At 48.3% G+C, this 15,916-nt stretch overlaps 1 protein-coding gene across 1 annotated transcript; it reads right to left on the minus strand.

Moving 5' to 3' along the window:
* Positions 1-338: 338 nt before the first annotated feature.
* Positions 339-6,467, minus strand: FZD4 (frizzled class receptor 4). The gene is made up of 2 exons (XM_074572504.1): positions 6,235-6,467; positions 339-4,934 (listed from the first exon to the last, which is right to left on the minus strand). The coding sequence occupies exons 1-2, from the start codon at positions 6,364-6,366 to the stop codon at positions 3,606-3,608; spliced, it is 1,461 nt and encodes a 486-aa protein (XP_074428605.1). The 5' UTR covers positions 6,367-6,467; the 3' UTR covers positions 339-3,605.
* Between the last annotated feature and the right edge of the window lie 9,449 nt (positions 6,468-15,916).

Consider the following 15,916-nt stretch of genomic DNA (forward strand, 5'->3'; position numbering starts at 1 on the left):
TTGGTTTTGGGGACAGGCCCAGACAAGCCCAAAGCTCCATCTGCATCCCCAGCCAGCGCCCGGGACCTGCGCACCATCTTTCTGTCATTTCTCTCTACCCCACTGCCAGCCCTGAAGCACGCACGTACTTTCACCGTCGCCCAATGATGTTTTGTTCTCAGTTATTTCTCACAACTCACATTTAGATCCAAACCGTATTGATTAACCCGTTCGGAGCATCCCTTCACCGCCGCATGAGCATCTCAGTCCTTCTTTCTTCAAGGGAAAAAATGCACTCGTAACATCGATGAAGCCAATTTAAGAAATAAACTCGGCAAAAACGTGAGGGCTGCCAGGAATACCTTAGTTATCAACAGAGGTTAAAATTTTATTTTGATATAAAAATTAAATAGCAAAGTTGTTTTGGTTTTTTTTTACAGTGATAAATTAGAAATTTACAGTACATACATTGAAGCAGATATATTTTCTGTACACCCCCAAATAATCAGTGTCTATTTCCTTAAAATTCCGAAAAAAGAGCTAACTTGTCTGTTTGTCATAAGAGCTAAGCTTGTACCTCTCCGGCAGACGCTTCCAAAACCTGCAGTGAGAAGAGGACACGCTGGGAGGGAGCCGGGACTGTGCAAGGAAGGGAACTGCTGCAAAGTTTCTAGTTGTATAACCACAGCGACTGCACTTCCGAGACAGGATTAGTCACACATTTTTTGGCTTTAAATTCACAACAACTTTGAAACGAGAGAACACACGAGTTGCAGATAACCTAAAACCTGGCGGTTACCAAGAGTGGGCATCTGCTGTGACTTCCCACCCATATGGCCCCGAAGTGGAGCCAGGTAAATGCACGTGGCTGAGTACGTTTATGGAACGGTTTCACCGCAGCAGCTGCTAATTTTGCTTTGGGCTGGCACAGTGACCCCCCAGGTGCTTGGGAAAGATGTTCCTTCAGGAGTATCAGCTGGTGTCTCTCTCCAGGACACCTCCTCCCCATAGTATTTGAGTCCCTCACACTCTTTCATGGGAGTGACCTTTCTCCCAGGGTCCCTCACAGGGCTACGCAGTGCTATCCTCACCCGACACACTTCCAGTGCCTTGGATCACCAGGGACATCCGTCTGTCACAGTCCACGGGGTCACAGCCGGAGATGCAGGGATCTGATAACAGGCTGCTATTTAGCATTCACTTCTGTGTACGTAACATGATTCAAAATGCCGCTTATTGAATCAGGCAGGTCCAACGTGGGCCGTATCAGCCAGGAGAGTACCCAAACCATTTCAGAGTGAAGGACACTTCGGTGAATGTGACACCTTGGCACAGCCCAATACTGTCACAAGACAAGGCTCCTACTGCATCCGCACCCCTGGAAAGTCAACATACAGCTGCTGACTCCACACCCCTCGCTGGGCCAGGAGCAAGATCCCACGATGGAGAAGCTCGGCCATCTGAAGATTTCCTACTTGCAGAACTCCTCGCCTGCAGAGGAATAACCAGATCTAAACACAACACTAATAGCGAGAGACTTCATGGAGAGGATGAAAGGCTGGGCTGGTACGCGGCGTTGGCCAAGACAATGCTTGTGTGTCTTGAGCAGAATGTGTCAAGTTGTCACTTGTTCTGCTGGAGAGGGAGCCCAACCGCAAAGACTGCAATTAGGGTTTGTTTGGGGTTTGGGTTTCTCTTTTTTTTTTTTTAAAAAAAAAAAAGTGCTCTAGCACATGTTTCAACATTGACATTGAAACAATACACGCTTCTGGGACAGATTAGTGCTCACGGCCAGAGCTGGAATGAGTTGTGGTTTGGGAAGCACATGGGGCACCTGTGTGAAAAGCGAGGACTGTAATAAAGCAGCGCCTGTTCTCAGCTGCCCTCGAAGGTCACACGAGCCGGGGCACCGGGGGGATGCTCCGCAGCTGACCAGGTTCCAGACAGACAAACAAAGCAAAAGTTTAGGGCACACAGATAAAACCAAAGGTCCTTCAAAGGGACAGAGTATCAGAACAGTCTTCTCTTAAGTGCTTCTGGCCTATTTCTGTTTGCATCACCTTTCTTATCAGCCAAACAAGCCCCCGACACAAGGTTCAAGCTCCCCACGAGCACGAGCTGATGCGTCCTCCAACAAAAGGGTAAGAAACCCTCGACAGTTGCTGTGAAACAACATTATTCACCACGAAGCCGGACCTCTTCTCTGGGGATCCCTTCACAAAACCTGGAAATGTCTCTTGTCGTTCCCGAGGACTGAACGCCTGCTCACACTCTGCATGTAAATATACGTTAAAAAAACCTCCATAGCTGTCAGCGAGCAGTTGGAGCATCGTCGCGGCAGTCAGCTGTACTGCGATGTCATGGGCTGAGAATGTTCTTTTAATTGTAACTGACACACATAATTATACAACTGATCTGTGTGAACATGATGTTGCCAAGGAACTTAACATTTCACTTCTCCCCAGACTGGCGTCTGCAGAGATACCATCGCTCTGAACGAAATATATTAAGACTTAATTGCTTCATGCAATGGGTCTCCAGAGAGAGACAGATAAGTTTACTTGGAGAAAACTGGCATTGTTTGAAGAGACCCTCAACTCATTTTTCTCTTTCCTGGAGGAAGGAACACCACAATGTAAGACTTTATTTAAGGCTCTTAAAAGCAGCAGAATAAAGTAGTTCACTGCAAATAGCAGGAGCACCTGAAGGGAGAGGGATGGAGGCAGGCGGATAACGATAATTGATGCAGAAGACCATCACAGTCTCCCGGCTCCCACTGACTCCTCTACTTCTGACAGTGGCCTTGAGTAAAGCTTTCAAAAAAATAGAAATATTGATAGAACCACAGAATGATTCAGGTGGGAAGGGACCTAGGGAGGTCCAAATTCCTACAAGGCAGAGTCAGCTTTCAATTCAGACCAGGCTACAGATGGTAAAAAGAACGAGTCGAAATTATTATTAGACCATCAGATTACTTATAGAAACACCCTCACCAATACCTCACTAAATCCTACTCATCACGGGTAACGCTCAGACCTGCAAAGCCCCCTTGGTATCTGTTGGAGGACGCGATCCATGGCTGACTTGTGCAGCATTTGGGAGCAACAGAATTCCCCAGGGCATAAAGACACAACCCTCAGCAAGCGCGTCCTTCACGACGCTGAACTCGCAAAGATGACACCTAACTGAGGTCCTGGGTGCTCCATCTTCTGGCAACCGGACCCTAAATCGGCCCAGAATTTGGCCCTGGACCGCATTTCCTCCATCAGCTGTAAGACGATGGAAAGAAAACAACGTGCCCCAGCTGTGGGCTACAGTCCCTCAGCTTCTGAAGACTTCAGTATATTGCATCATGCTTTGAAAAAAAAAGGAAGATAACGTGTTTGGATATTTCACAGCTTTTAAAGCCTCCCTGGGCTTTCCTATTTTGGGCAGCATGATTTATGGCTATTGTATCTGCAGCATGATCTTTTTGCTGTTTATTCTTTAAGGCTTTTTTTTCCATCCGCCGGAGACAGGTTGTGTAACCGTCTCCCTACTCTACTCCCAACATTTACACAGCAATGCTCACACACGACCAGTCCTTCCCGGGACAGCACTCGGACCATGGCGGGGTCGTCCTTTTCTCATACCACGGTCTCGTTCCCCTTCCCAGGTTTCACCCAACCATCTGCTCTCTTCTCCCGTTTCACTTTCCCTGAGTTCACCAGTCTGTTTGAGCACTTCTGCCACGTGTGCAGAGTTTTGGCTGACCAGATCCACATACCCGATGTAATACCCACCAGGAGGGACATGAAGATTTTGAGCATCTCCACTGCCATATTGGAATCATCTGCTGAATAGCGGAAAATGGCCCAGTTGGAGATTTCGTAGAAATAACAGGCGATGACACAGGTTGCTGGGACGGTGTACAGGACTGAAAAGACACCGATTTTGACCATCAGCCTTTCCAGCTTGTCAGTTTTAGTTCCATCTTTCTGAAGATTAGACCTAATTTTAAATAAGGCCACCAGTCCCGCTGCAATGAATAAAGTCCCAATGACCAGGTAGGTAAAAAGCGGAGCGACGACAAAGCCCGTCAGAGCGTCTAGGTTCTGGTTCCCAACGTAGCACAGACCGGTGAGCTCGTCTGCATCTACGAGTCTCATAATCAAAATGACGATGGTCTTCACGGCGGGGATAGCCCAGGCTGCAATGTGGAAATAAGAGCTGTGCATTTCTATAGCTTCATGGCCCCACTTGAGTCCTGCAGCCAGAAACCACGTCAATGTGAGAATAACCCACCAGATGGAGCTAGCCATCCCGAAAAAATACATCAGCAAGAAAATTATAGCACATCCTGTGTTCTTAAGACCTTCTTGGATAAGAACAGGTTCTGCTGCCTCTTCAAAATCACAGGATATCCTTTCCCGGCCCACAGTTAGCCTCACAATATAAGCAATGCTATAAATATTGTAGCACATGCTCAAAAATATGATTGGGCGCTCCGGGTAGGAAAATCTGGATGAATCAATCAGGAAGGTCAGGACTGTGAAGGCAGTTGAGATGAAGCACAGACTGGCCCACACGGCCATCCAGATATCCGTGAATTCCTTAGCCGACCTGCTGTAGAGACCAGCGTCGTAGCCGCACTTCAGGACACAGTTCAAGCTTCTCTTCACCCAGATGTACTGCTCCGAGTTAGATCCCATGCTGTGGCACTCTTCTCCGGGCTGCAAGGCGGTCTTGCTATGAAGGGGAACCTCTTCGTCTCCCGGGCCCTCCATGCACATGTGGTTGTGATCATTCTGGGGTGGGAATTTGCTGCAGTTTAGGCTGTCCGGCCAGGCAAACCCGAATTCTTTCAGAACGGGTTCGCATCTTCTTTTGACGGAGAGGCACATGCCACCGCAGGGACCTATGGGGATGTTAATCTTCTCCGTGCACATCGGGACATAGACCGAACAAAGGAAGAACTGGAAGAGAGAAACAGAAATCACAAGTGCGTAAGGGGAAAATTAGGCAGGTCGAAATATAACAGGTTTGGTGAGGTTTTTTTGCCTTTTTAGCAGTAATACTTGGTCCTTTGCCTTAAAAAACAGGAAGCAGCATAAAACAAATAAACCAAGAACAATAAAAACAAAAGAGAAAAAAAGCAAACCCTAACAATGTTGTCTTCTTTCAGTTCAAACGTGGTCCAAAGCCAAAGCCTGAACATTTTACTCCCTAGATTAGCTCCATGTAAATTTAGCCCATCAGTTTCAATAAAGCGAGTGGGATTTAGCCAGATCTAAACCTCAAGGGTGCAATTTACAAAAGCAAAGAAACAAATTAAAGCGGTTTAAACAAATACATATATTTGTTCTAGGCACTGCCTGGATATTACAGCTTACAAGCAAACAGAAGAAAAGGCATTTATTGGATTACTTTGGTTCACGATCCTCCTAGAAGAATGTGATTTTCTTTTACCATAAGGTCACGTACGTATTCGGGACAGTCATAAAACATTGTAATTTTCTCGGCTTTTGAATAATCGCAATTCTGCGACGCGACAGCGTAAGCGGGACTGCGTGCTAATTCGGGAGCTCTGCCCCAAGAAACAAGCTGGTTTTTGTTTGATGAAATCCATGCCCGGGGCGGGGGGGGGACAAGGTTCTTGCCGTTCGCCTGGGAAAGAAACTCCTGGGGTGGGAGTCCCGGAGGAGGTCCCCGGCGGCTCCCAGGAGCCGGCTCCCTTCGGGTCTCATCTCCGAGGGTCGCAGCACCTCGGGTACAACAGAAACGGAGGGGAACGACCAGGCAAAGCTCCGGGAGCCCCAGCTTTCCCCAGGACCGCGCCGGGCTCCCGCGCCGCCTTGCCGGGGCTGCGCTGCCCGCCCCCCGCCGCCCCCCGCACCTCGGCCCGGGATGAACCGGGCAGCGAGGAACGGCACGGCAGGGCGGCGGGACCTTCGGGCGGTCTGGGGTTTTCGATTGGGTTTTAGACTGAGACAAGGGGATGGGGAAGCAGGGAAAGGGATGAGGAAAGGGGGAACGGCGCGGCGAACGGGGGGAAAGGGATGGGGAAGGGGGAAAAGGGATGGGGAAGGGGGGAAAGGGATGGGGAAGGGGGGAAAGGGATGGGGAAGGGGGGAAAGGGATGGGGAAGGGGGACGGGGGAGCGAAAGGGGGACAGGGAAAGGGATGGGGGACGGGGATGGGGGATGCGCGGTGGCAGCCCCCCGCCTCTCCCGGCCCCGCACAAAAGGGGTACCCCCCCCCGGAGCCCCGACCCACCTGGAGCTGGCTGGAGCAGCCGTACTGGATGAGGGGGGTGAAGGTGGTGAGCTGCAGCTCCGCGTCCGCCTGCAGCTCGTGTCCCACCAGGTTGGGCATCTTGGTGACATTGTAGCCCAGGTTCTGGCACATGGCGATGCGGATGGCGTCGCAGCGACGCTCCTCTTCGTCGCCGAAACCCCGCGCCCCGCCGAGCAGCCCCGCCAGCAGCACGGCCACCAGCCCCCCTACGCCGGTCGCCCCCCCGCCGCCGCCGCCCCCCGCCATGGCCCGAGCAGCCTCCACCGGCCCTGGCCCCGGCCCCGGCCCCGGCCCCGGCCCCGGCCCCGGCCGCGCCGTGCCGCACGGGCCGGCTCCAACGGGGAGGGGCCGGGGGCGGCTCCGCTATTAAAGAGCTTCGTGGAGAAACTGCCCAGGGGAGGGACGGCGCCTCCCCGAGCCCTCCCAGCGCCGCCGCCCCCGCCCCGGGGAGCCCCGGCCGCCGCACACCCCCTCTCCGGGAAGGGGGGGGGGTCCTACCTGCGCCCCCACCCCGGCACCCAGAAGAGCCCCCCCTCCGCTGCCGGGGGAGCCCCGGCCCGCGCCCCCACCCCCGGGAAGCGCTTTTCTCCCCGGCTGCATCTCGCCACCCTTCTTCTCCTCCCTGGGGACCCCTTACCTGCACCCCCCATCCTTCTCCCTCCCAAACACCCCGGGGAGCTCTGCCCGCGCCCCCTCTCCCCGCGGCGGGTACCCCCTTCCCTCCCTCCCTCCAGCCTGGCGCCACCGGGAGACATCCTCGCCGTCCCAGTGTCCCCACCATGCCTCCCAGCACGGGCGCTGGTCCCAGGGGCTCCCGCTGGCACCCACGTCCAGCCCCCCCAGGGACAGGGTGGGTTGAAACCCCAGCACACGCGTTGGGGGCTCCTGCTCATCGCACCCCAGCCCTTCCCACGCTTCTGGCCCAGCTTTTCACAGCCAAGGGCGTCCAGCTTCTTCGTGGCCAGGATAAAATTACCCGGGGTGGCTTTCTGAGCTGCCGCCTTCTCTTCCTAACGAGTTAAATTGCAGTGCCGGCCGCTGGGTTACATCTGGGTTTGAGCGTTGTTTGTTTTTTCATTAGGGCCAAGAAACCTGGAGGGCACTGCTAGGTACCTCCTGGCATTTGTATGAATCTCTGTAAAACAAGTAAGTGCGGGTGAAACACTCGTGCATTTGGGGGGAAAGGGCTGGATGATTAAGCAGACCTTTAACGTGTCAGCGGGAGGAGGGATTAAGAGCAGACAAATGAGGCTCGCGTTTAAATTCTCTCGGTATTATTTACACCTGTAATAAAATCTGGTTGAGCTGGTTGTGCCTTTAGCAAAAATATGTCATCTATTAATGAATTGTTTGTAAAGCACTTTGAAACTGTTTGTAAAGCCCCAGTTGAGTGACCTCTTGCTGCGTGTGTGTGTGGCATGTGCCTGTGCTCCTGAGCCTGTCCGTGGCGAGCAGATATGGCTCCGTACGCACCTCGGGGCCTTCACTTCTCCCCGACGTCGCTGGACGAAGACTAACGGACTAAGGCAGCTCCTTTCCGGCCGTGAGGTTGGAAACTGCAGCAAAACCCATGTTATGAACTGCCCTGTGCTCAATCACTGCAGGTTTCCCCTCTGTGGCTCCATTGCCATCGGGATTTTTCCCACCTCTGGGATGTGTGTGAGCTGTAGCGTGATGTTGTAGGGACAGATGGGCTTTACGTGTGCTTTCCTCCGGCAAGGCGGGCAGTGTTTTAATTGGGATTTCATGAACATAGATATTTACATAGCTCTCAGCACCGTTAATACTTTACAGCTAGCTCCAATAAACAGTGCCCCTAACCTCACAAAACCCTTGCGAGGCAGACAAGTAATATTATCTTAACTTTTTAAACACGGAGGCAGACAGTGCTACAGTCCCAAGGTCAGGCAAGGAGTGTACGGTGGAGCTCAACCCGTATCCTGCACGGCCCATATTTACTCCCAAGCGTTGCCAACCGTGACCAGCAGCGCTCGGCTGCTAATCTGGGGGGTGATAACGCCGTGATCGCACACACACAGCGCGCTGCACGTGTCCGCAGAGCTGTTCCCAGCCCCACCGAGTTTATCACCTCTGCCAGACGAGCGCGGGGGCTTTCCCTACGCTCAAACACCCGAAAGCAAGAGGAAGAACTTCCCATGGCAGAAATTTTTGTTGACGTTTGTTTTTTTTTTTGGTCCAAATTACGTAGGAAAGAAGACTGGAGGGAGGATCATGGTGACCTTAAAAACTATGCATCTTTGTCTTAGTAGATGAAAACCCTTTTTATTTGCAGCCTCCTGCTGCAGTTAGGCACCGAAGCAGAGTTTGCTGCTACCAGAGTAGAACCTTTCCCTAATTCCCGTGAAAGAAACCTCACCTACTGCGTATTCAGCAGTTACACGGCAAAACCTTCTGCCCCTGGACCTGGTTCTTGGGCTCAGTAAAGGGGCAGGGGGACGCTTTTAAGTCACGGTGGTCACAACTATCTTTTGAGAGGAACTCTCTCCCCCAAAAAACCCCCACCCTACTGCTATTGCCTTTTCTTTGAGAACACAAAATAAATATTAGAAAGTGCTACACTGCTGTGTTTGCTTTGGAAAGTCTTTTAGATAATGGGAATTAGTTTTCAAAACAAGAGCTCTGGGAAAGGCGGTGGCAAATCATACGAGAGGTTAGAGCTGGAAAAATGGTAATTGCCCTGCTTTGAACCGTACGCATGTATTACCAGTGATTAAATATCACCACGATAAGCATGTACATAATAGTTTCTTTAAACACATCAAAGTAAGAAACCTCTGGGATAGTGGGTTTAAAGATTCTTGGATTACTGGGCAGTGTGAGACACTCGCCTGAATCCGGCATAGCACAAGCCACGTTCTTACCTGGATTATTGCCTGATTTACAGTGCATTTTTTTTTAATACATCTGATTTCAATTTTGAGGTAGCCCTCATTAAAGGATCAGCAGCCACCCTGATAATTATTATTTATTGTGGCCACCAATAATTACATTTGGTTTCTAGTCTGAGTTATCTTCCGCCTCCAGCCACCGACTTTTGTTCTATCTTTGCCGGCCAGGTTGAGAAGTCATTCCCGAGATTATCCCTGCAGGTGATGTCAGGCTGTGGTTAAGCAAAATAGATTGAACTTCCTGAGTTTCTTACTGTAAGGCGCCTTTTCCAATTCTTTAATCACGCTTTTGATTTTAAAGGAGCGAGATTTGACCCTGCTGTTTGAGAAGCACTTTCAGCCCAAACCATCCTTCACAGTTCCTAATGGATATGTCTGAATTAGCAGCCTGAGCACCCCCGGTCCCTTTGGAGTCGGCTAGGAGAGGCAACTCACAGAACAGGAATTACACGCATATAAAAACCTACTTATAATTTATTATTATCTTGTTATTACTGTTTCCCCTTTAAGTTTGTATGTGTTTTTTTGCATCATTATTAAAGCTGTGATCATACTTTTACAGTACAAAAATCAATAAAGATTACCAGCATCTCTCAAGAGTCTTCCATTGTCTTGCAGGGGATCTGAGAAGGTTCGTAAATCTCTGAAAATTTTCAACGCATCAACATTTGCCTGAAGTGTCGTGTTAGAACACGGCTCAGCTTTCCCATAGGAGTGACACTCATGACAAATGTGCGGGTAAAATACCCTCTTCATTCCTACACAAGGTGACCCTGCTCAGACCTCCAAGGACAGGATCTACCCCGTGGCATCACACTGAGAGCCAGGACTGATGCCGCGAGGGCAGACCTAGGAAACATGCAGTTTTTTAAAAATATGTAACTTCTAGAGCTGTTTGGGGACATTGAAATTGTAAGAATTCATTAATTGCTATTAGTTATCTCTATCATCTCATAAATATTTTCCAATATACAACAAAAATATCTGTGGGACACTTCTGTCACCTGCTTTCTTGGTTGCCAATTACACAGCTTCCACCGAGTGACGTACTGGCACCATTAGTGACTTTCTCCTTGTCTCAGTTTATATAAAACACTTTTGTCTTTGACCATCTGTCCATTACTTTTTTAGTTTTGCTTATTTTATCACATTCATAGAATCATAAAATTGGTAGGGTTGGAAGGGACCTTAAAGATCATCCAGTGCCACCCCCTGCCCTGGGCAGGGACACCTCCCACCAGCCCAGGTTGCTCCAAGCCCCGTCCAACCTGGCCTTGAACCCCTCCAGGGATGGGGCAGCCACAGCTTCTCTGGGCAACCTGTTCCAGTGTCTCACCACCCTCATGGTGAAGAACTTCTTCCTAACGTCCAGTCTGAATCATCCCATCTCTAGTTTCAATCCATTCCCTCTAGTCCTACCATTTCCCAACATCCTACAAAGTCCCTCCCCAGCTTTCTTGTAGGCCCCCTTAAGATACTGGCAGGCCACTAGAAGGTCTCCTCGGAGCCTTCTTTCCTCCAGACTGAACAACCCCAACTCTCTGGCTGTCCTCACAGGAGAGGTGCTCCAGCCCTCTGAGCATCCTTGTGGCCCTTCTCTGGACGCCTTCCAACACGTTCCATTCTTGTAATTCCTTTTGGATTTGTATTCTTTCAAACCAATGTCTCCCTTCTACTGTTTGACATTCATGCTTTTCTTAAACTTAATTAACTTGATATTTTTAAAAATTTTATTAAAGATTTTTTCTTTAATTTTTCCTTCTATAAAGTTAGCGGAATTTTTTAGTCAAGACAGATCACTTTGTTCAGTGATGGCTTTTCAGGCCTCTAGTTGATTTCTAATTACTATTCGCACGCTTAATGTAAATTCTCTCCCCTCGTTACTTCTGTACTTTGTGAAGCTGTCCCTTTTAAAGCAGGAAAAGCATCTATCCCCCGACTTGCATTTATCCTGCTGTACTTATCCATTGTAATCAGCATTGCAATTGTCCAGTGCTAACCAGAAAATAAATTATTTGTTTTGTCATGACACTTCCACTGAACATGGCTCTACTTGATCTCAGGAAAAAACCCAGTGCAGTGAGTATTTATGTATATGCATATGTATTTATGTGTGTGTATATCTATGTAAAAACATGCAAATACATACACATGTATATATGTTTTTTTTTAATATCTAAAATATGCATATACAATACCAGTGCACAAGGTAGTGCACAGAGCGGCACTCTGATTCGATGACATTGAATCAATCAACACTGATCTCAATCAGAATGTGTCCCAGCCTTTAAAATAGAGTGCATAGTATGTGCAAATTTACCTGCCATGGTGCATTGCAGCCCCCTTCCTGGCCTCATCCAGTGGGAGTGGGCTCCTGATGCTCTCAGGATGCCTGTCGAGGTTTCTGCCCTTGGTGTCTCCACGTGAGCCAGCTCTCTGCAGCCCAGGGACACCCAGACGGTACCAGCCCTGGAGGCTGGAGGGCAGGTCTCCTGACATGCTCCAAATCCCTGTTTTCATGCTGACATGGCTGTAACGTTACGTACTTTGGTGCAGCTAAGCTGTGACACGTAGATCCCGTGTCTGGATTCACAGAATCATAGAATCATTGGATCTTTTTGTCTGGGAGAGACCTTTAAGATCTTCGAGTCCAACCTTTAACCCAGCTCTGCCAAGTTACCACGAAACCATGTCCCCCAGCACCACGCCTACACTACATTACACATTCACACGTGTAATTCCTCGCACGCCAACATGGGTCAATAGCTGTTCCATGACCCCTGAAAGTCAATATTTTGGTCTGCACAGAGACCTCAGAATCTGGTTTTATAGCTTTGTAAACAGGAAATTTCAGTGCTGCTCAACATGCATCATTTTGAGAAACCCTTTGCATCTAGATAGCATCAAAATGTTTGACAACGCAAGGGGATTTTTCAGATTATGTGTGTGGTTAAGAATCCAGGAGGCACAGATGTGTCACGCACACCATTCGATGGGGCACGGAGAGCAAAGCCGGCCATGACTTTCAGGAGATGAAAGACGCCCATATAAAGGTCACTTTATCTAGGTGCTAGGGTTTTTTCACACAGGTATTTCTCTTTCTAGGCTTAAGAATAACTGTAATTCTTTTTTTTTTTTTAAACAGTTTTCCCAAATCCCCTTTCCCCAAATAATTCAGAGACGGATAAATCTCCCCAGCCACATTAGCAGAATGGAGAAGTTACGAGGCAAAGTCACTGGCAGGATCCAGCCAGAAAAAAACATTTGCACAATGATTTTTTCAGAGCCTAGCTACATTTATAAAATGTTACACTAAAACAGGAACTCATCCAAAACAACCAGCCCTCCTCCCTTGCCTGATTTTACCAAACTTCTCAGGAAAGCTCTACTGCAGAGATGCAGCATTCCCCATTTCAAGAAAATCTCTTCCTTTTGGGAAAATTAGCAGACTGTGGTTTGAAAATCAGACCCACGGTCGAGGCGAAATTCAGCCTGAACTTTGGAGTCAGTGTTTCTGCCTCCCAAAATATCTCTTGGGTTGAGCTGCTGCTCATCTTTGCTTCTATAGCGCTCAGAGATTGGCATTTTGGCTTGAAATTTCCCACACTTAGCCCAAGGGATTATTTTTATTTTCTGGAAAATTTTCTTCTCAGAAAACTGTTCAGAGGCCTCTTTTTTTTTTTTTTTTTTTTAATGCTCAGATAACTCCAAAACAGCTTGGTTTTATAACTTGGGATTTGGCATGTGCAGAGTGCAATCCTGAAGGAGGAATGCACTTTTTGTCTCGATTGAAGAAATTTCATTTCGCAATAGCAAATCAGCCTGAAAGTTTTTGGAAATAATAGATGGATCACTCACAAGGAGTGATTTAACCGTGGTAGAAAATGACAGGCTGAGCTCTCTGTCTCTGAGAGATCACGAGTCTTGTTTTATAAATACGGCTTAGTTTCCTTTTTGCAGAGTCATCTTTCCCACTAAATCTTTCGGCATCCTGTTTTGCTTTAACTCTATGGCAGCACCAGAGGTTATTTCCCATATATTTGCTCTCCACGAGCAGCGTTGTGCTTGGCTCTCGGTGGCGTTTTGCATGTTCTGTAAAGCCAATTTCAGTGGACGTAATTTAGGAAGGACTCTCTCTGCCTCGCGTGGCATTCTGAGCTAAAGTACCGCTCCTCGCTCACCCAGATTGCACCCGGTCCTGGTCCTCACGTCCCGTTGTCACTCCCATCACAAACCTGCTGATGGACAGGGGTGCTGCTTCTAATCATTTAAATTAATCCATTTGTTACCCAGGAAGTAAATACCAAGCTTTTAAACATGGAGATTAATTAATTCACTAAATTAAATGAATTAATTTTTTAAACTTTGGAAATTAAGTTAGGCTGAGATATAAATCCCTTAAAACAGGAGTTGCAAAGGCGGATTTGCGGATACGCTTCGGCCGGTTTGCGCTGCCCCAGCCACACCGCGACGAGCTCGTTTAATCAATCAGTTATTGCAGGCTTAAGGTTGTTCTGTGTCGTCGGAGCAGCACAGAGCTGTCAAGCGTGCTGGTGGACCTGGCCACAAATCTTAAAACGTACTGGTTTTCCCCATTACAAAAGCCCACGTGAGCTGATAACGCGGTGTTTAGTTACCTAACGGCAAGTATTGACTCGCAGGGCACGGCTGGGAAAAAACCCACCCCTTCGTTGTATTTTGTTGGGCAGGCGGTGGGTCGTTCTCCTGGGAAAGAAATTCGGCATCTGCCAGGGGGTGAAGTTCGCTGCATTCACACCGCTTCGGTGGCGTCTGAAGGCACAAAGCGGGACAGGACACGGGAGTGGACGCCGTCCCCTTGCTGATAGGGACTGTCGGCACCACTCTCGCCAGGAGCCGCTTCACGCAGCAGCAAAGTGGCTTTAAGTCGGACCCACGACTGCTCGCCGGTCCTTATGGGGTCACAGAGAAGTGCAAACAGGCAGCAGTACTTGACTCTTCCAGTTCTGGCTGGACCACCCAGTTTACAGTGGCACCGTTCTTCACTTTGTGAGCCATTTAAAATATCGTCACTGCGTGTTAGTTATTTCCAAATTCCACCCTCCTCTGCAATCCTTCTGATTTTTTATTTATTTATTAATTGCCATTTTCTCTTCAAATGATCACAGTATGCACTCAGTTTGGGAGCTGGTATAATTATTTCATTTAAGGCGATGAGGTTTTGCTAATATATTTATCCATACAGCACAGACGTGATTGCCAAAGCTACCTGCTTTATTTTACTCCCTCTTTCCGTACAGTTTATCCATCTTTCTCACACGGACAGAGCTGCTCTTCCATAAACGATTTGTATGTGACATCCATAGTTTTCCTTTTTCTTTAGCTATTCCCGTATAGTTAGCGCGGTGCTACTCTCATACGAAGAAGAACACATCAGCTTCCTTCCAGACAGTGAGAAGGACTGGTTTGGCAACTCTTCGGCAAACGCGTTTCTTAATTTCTTTCCAAGTTGGCAAATTAATCATATGGATTGCTGTTACACAGACTAAAGGACTTTCAAAATTAGTCTGAGCACAAATAACATGATTTACTCTTGTCCGGGGGGGCTTTGCTGTCATTTGACATTCGCCTTGTGTTCTTCGCGTGCATCCAGGCGATTGCGCAGAGCGCCACTCACCTTCCCCTGTGTGCATGTATGCTCTTCCTCTGGCTCCCTGGCAGGGTAGGTCCAGGGACTAATTGTCAGAAAACTAACAAAATAAAATAAATCTTTCTGTGATGACGAGGAGGGGTGGTGTGACCACGAAAGAAAACAGATCAGCTTAGTTTGGCTTTGACTGTCAGGGAACCGCACCCTGACTCTTTTCTACCGTGCTGATCACGGCGGTATTTTAGCACTGTACCAGGGGGTTGTTATCAGTGGAACAAAGGCAGAATTTTATTTTTATTATTGCTGGATCAAGCCTTTGAGCATGTCCCGATCCTTCATTCTTGAGCAGTGTAACTAATATTTGGAGGCTGACAATTCATCTAGTTCCCCATAGACATATAGACGAACTTTGAAAATAACGAGAGTTTATGTGAATTCCGTTTTTCTCAGGCATTTTTATTCCTCGGAGAGACTTCCATGGAGCCAAATTACCATGAAAACTAGATTACCATGATATTTTAGTTCCTTACGGTAAAAGTTCACGTCATTCATTACTGTTGACACTATAGACACATCCTTGGGGAACTATGAAAAATATAAAAAGAAAACTCCTAAAAATGTGCATAAAAAACATAAGAAAGATCCCATGTAACCCAAATGTTCCCTGAGCAAAACTAAAGCAAATTATTTCCCAAATATGAAAATTTCAGGCCACAGCTGGGCATAGCGCTGTAAAAAGAGGTGAGGTTCTTACTCAGTTTATGACGTAAAATCACTCCAGATAGATGAAGAAATGAGTTGGAAAGAAGACCAGCACACAAACCTCTCTGCTCTGAACGCAAGGTGCAAAGCAATGAAGAGTCAGGCTCCCAATTTAAAAGCCACTGCAGCTGGATCGCTCCTTATTTTAGGAGCGGATCCCTCCTTATTTTAATCTTGCAGGAAAGTCTCTCAGGGGCGCGCTCTGCCACCACGCCAAGACCACTGCAATGGAGGACAACCACCGAAAAGGCCAGTGGTGCTCTCCGTGCTGCCCCAAACCTTGCCCCTCCTTCCAGCGCATCTGATGGAGGGGTTCTGCAGCCAAGGGCGAGTTTTTCCTAGGTTTTGCCGCTGCTAGGTT

The sequence above is a fragment of the Larus michahellis genome, chromosome 1, assembly GCF_964199755.1.
Source record: "Larus michahellis chromosome 1, bLarMic1.1, whole genome shotgun sequence".
NCBI lineage: Eukaryota > Metazoa > Chordata > Aves > Charadriiformes > Laridae > Larus > Larus michahellis.

Excerpts from the sequence above, each read along its gene's own strand:
- FZD4 (XM_074572504.1), bottom strand. The coding sequence starts at position 6,366 with ATGTGCCAGAACCTGGGCTACAATGTCACCAAGATGCCCAACCTGGTG. Across the intron at positions 4,935-6,234 it reads GCTGCTCCAGCCAGCTCCAG|TTCTTCCTTTGTTCGGTCTA; the intron begins GTGGGTCGGGGC and ends TCTCTCTTCCAG.